Raw genomic sequence first — 3,277 nt, 5'->3', positions numbered from 1 at the left:
TCTCTGAGTGTTTCTCAGAAAACCACGGGGGAACTTCTCCTTCCTAGATACAGTCTTTGCGACACAGCTGCCCTAAAGCAACACAAACACCGTGGAAAAGCATGCATATACACCACATACAGTACACACACACACACACACACATACTACACTTTTCCAACGGAGGCTGTGCTTACAAGCCTGAGAGGAACAAGAAGGGGGGAAAGGTTCCCAGTTGCACAACTTGTTTTCTGCGAGCCACACCAGCAGACAGCTCAGCGGCTTCTTCAGAGAGAAAAAAAAAAACAGCTGATATCTACAACAAACAGCCCTAATCAAAATCAACTCAAACAGCCTGTAAAAGCCGTGCTATAGCAGACTCCAGTGAGTCAGCCACAGCATACGTTATACATCAATACTTCCTCTCCCCTTTCCCGTGACTGATGTGGAGAAATAAAATGTCAGGAAGAGTATGGAAGCACAATGAAGTATTTTGGCTGCTGCTGCAGAGGTTTGAATAAACCAGGAATTTGGCTCAATTAATGATATATATATATATATATACCATACTATGTGAGAAAAAAAAGAAAAGAATAATAGATCAAGAAAAGGAGAATAAGCAAGACAGAAAAAACATTTGTCTGACAAACCCCTTCCAGGGGCCTCCGTTTTGTCTGTTATATATAAACGGTGCTAAGAAGCAAAAACATTTTCTTCAGACGTGGCCTCTGGGAGACATTTTTTTAACAGTATGACTCAAGGATTTAAACAACGCCGTGCCTTAATGAAACAAGTCAAATGGAAGCGATTGTTTACCACACAAATTCCTGCTCTCCGTGCTTTTCATGTTCTGACTCTGCACACTTGTGCAACACATCTGCAGGGGTCCGCAACACTGAGCAAAACATTCAAAAGGCCAAGTGTAGGCCAAAGGTTAAAGCTGACAAACAGATAGAATGTAGGTAAACTGAATTCAAAACAGTTCTGCACGTACACTGTAGCTACACTAGCACCAAAGACATGCACTTGTCCAAACTTAGATAACAACTAGGTGTGATATGGCACTGAGTATTTATTATACTGTAGATAAGCTCTCCTTTATGTGTCTTATTGATGTATGCTTAATATATCAAGGTCCGCAACAAACACATGTTACAAATGTAATAGTTAGCTATAATTTTTTTCATTATTTCATTGAACTTTATTTAGTGTATTAAATGTAAAGAAAACAAATTTCATAGAGGAAGTTTTGTGTACATATATAACAATGTAATTTTGTATTTACAAAAAAAATAAGTGTATTGTTGATAATATGGTGCTATGACGAACAAATTCTGGAAAACTAATACTGTAATTTTAATTATGTTTATAGTAAAATTATAGAAAATTCTTCCCTCTTCACAGATGGGATCAGGACAACTTAGAAAATACCTAGTGACCTGATGTGACTGGTGTGTGTGAGGTCACAGTTCACAGGTTATAGCTGTCAGAACTGCCCTTCTTCTGAAGCTCTAAATCATAGATTTAAAAAAAATAGAAAATAAATAAATCTCCAAGACTAAGACCTGGCTAAAGATCATCGCGGGCTGACGTCGGTGACGTCGGTGACTACAGTTTACTTTGTTTACGTTCAGGCTGCGGCAGCCGCGCGCATGTGTGTCAGTGGTGCTTTTGTTTTTGTTGTTGTTGTTGCCGTTTATGTGTGTGTGTGTGTGTGTGTGTCGCCATCCGAGGCCTCGCTGCGCTCACAGGGCCAATCCAGCAGCTCCCAGTTTAGACTCGCTGCAGCAGACCACCCTCGTCCAGTTACACATACTAATCTGGCCCTGGGGCTGCGCATCCGAGACGGCCCGCAAAAAACAACAAGGGGGGATGCGGGATTTCACCGAGGAAAAATGATTTTCGTTGGTGCGCAGCCATACATGCGCAACGACAGTGTGTACAACCCACTTAATTAGACCACGTATAAATGCGTACGCATGCGCAATAAAACAAGGAGGTCCACTAACATCAACATATCACAACACAAAAGTAGCAGAAACACGAAAAGTAAAAGTAATATGAGCTATTAAGCGAGGAATATTTTGATATTCCTCGCTTATATTAATAATATAATAACAATAATAATAGTGATAATATAAAAAATACTCACTTTCTCCGTTTATCAGTCCACACTGGCATATAACGCAGGTGCAGATGATAAAAAACACAATTTGTGCTTTCAGTTTTTGCGTCCACCGCCTCATTTTGTCTGGAGTATCAGTTGTCCTCAGATTTTTTCTTTTCCTGGTCTTTGAAGAAAAATTATATTTCAAAATTTAGCACAAAAAAAGGTCCAAAGGGGACGGTTGGTATATTATGTTGCCTTCCGCCCGGCGGGATGAGAGGGTGGGGGTGTTGATAAATGTATGGGTGTTTTCCTGATTAAGTCCGTGATGTAAGCAAATCCAGAAAAAAAACAACAACAAAAAAACACACTAAACGCCACTAAATGACGTGATCTTGGCTTCTGGTGACACACGTGTGATTAAAAATCTTCATTTTCCATAAACGGAGGCGCCAGTCCACGTTCATCTGCTTGATTTTGTCGCTGCACCAAATAACAAAAAAACAGTGTTATTATTATTATTATTAGTATTAATTAATGCCACGCGCAGAGGTTTCAGTGTGGAGGTCCCCGGATGAGATCCACTAGTTGTGGACTCATTTCTATGTTAATAGCACTGATCCAGTAATAAGGAATTCAGGGAAGTCCCACTTGAAAAAAACACACACAAAAAAAACAAACTGGTAGTAAGTGTGGAAACAGTCCTCCTCCTCTGTTGTTCGTCCAGCAGACTCGGGCTTAAAGTTGTCAGCACGTAGGTCTGCGGCTTAATTTCTCTTTGAAGCCCACAGGTATTTTCAGAGACTCCTTGTCGTTCGACTTGCTCGTATCTTCTCAGAATCTCAGCCCTTCTTTAAAAAGACAGATTGTGGGGGGCGGGGGTGGGGGGACACATCCCCAGGAAACTCCTTTCGTGCAGGAAAAACGTGCATACAGCTCCTGCGACGACCCTCCACCCTGAACTCCTTCACCCCCGCTGACCACCACGTCGCCAGCGCTCAAACCAGCTCACATCCATTAAAACAGACAGCAGAATAGAGAGGAACTCGGGAGGTAAACGTCACTTTGTCCTCCTTCTACTGTTGAGGAAAAGGACGCACATGTACGTGTACCCAGGGTGGGTGGGTGGTGGTGGTGGGGGGGCTGGTGTGAAGCGAGAACAGAAAGTCTCCAGTAGCAGCAGCAAAAGCA

The 3,277-nt window shown here is 41.9% G+C and overlaps 1 protein-coding gene across 1 annotated transcript in view; it reads right to left on the bottom strand.

Annotated features, from left to right (window-relative positions):
- The window catches only part of LOC103393515 (insulin receptor-like), a 49,152-nt gene extending 46,855 nt beyond the window's left edge, over nucleotides 1-2,297 (bottom strand). Inside the window, exon 1 of the mRNA XM_008330515.3 lies at nucleotides 2,132-2,297. Within this exon, the coding sequence (XP_008328737.1) occupies nucleotides 2,132-2,225 (94 nt within the window). The 5' untranslated portion in view covers nucleotides 2,226-2,297. The remainder of the gene's footprint in view (nucleotides 1-2,131) is intronic.
- Nucleotides 2,298-3,277: the final 980 nt, after the last annotated feature.

The sequence above is a fragment of the Cynoglossus semilaevis genome, chromosome 2 (genome assembly GCF_000523025.1).
Source record: "Cynoglossus semilaevis isolate Cse_v1.0 chromosome 2, Cse_v1.0, whole genome shotgun sequence".
Lineage (NCBI taxonomy): Eukaryota > Metazoa > Chordata > Actinopteri > Pleuronectiformes > Cynoglossidae > Cynoglossus > Cynoglossus semilaevis.
Note: the sequence above shows the minus strand (reverse complement) of the source record. Positions and strands in the feature narration are given on the sequence as shown.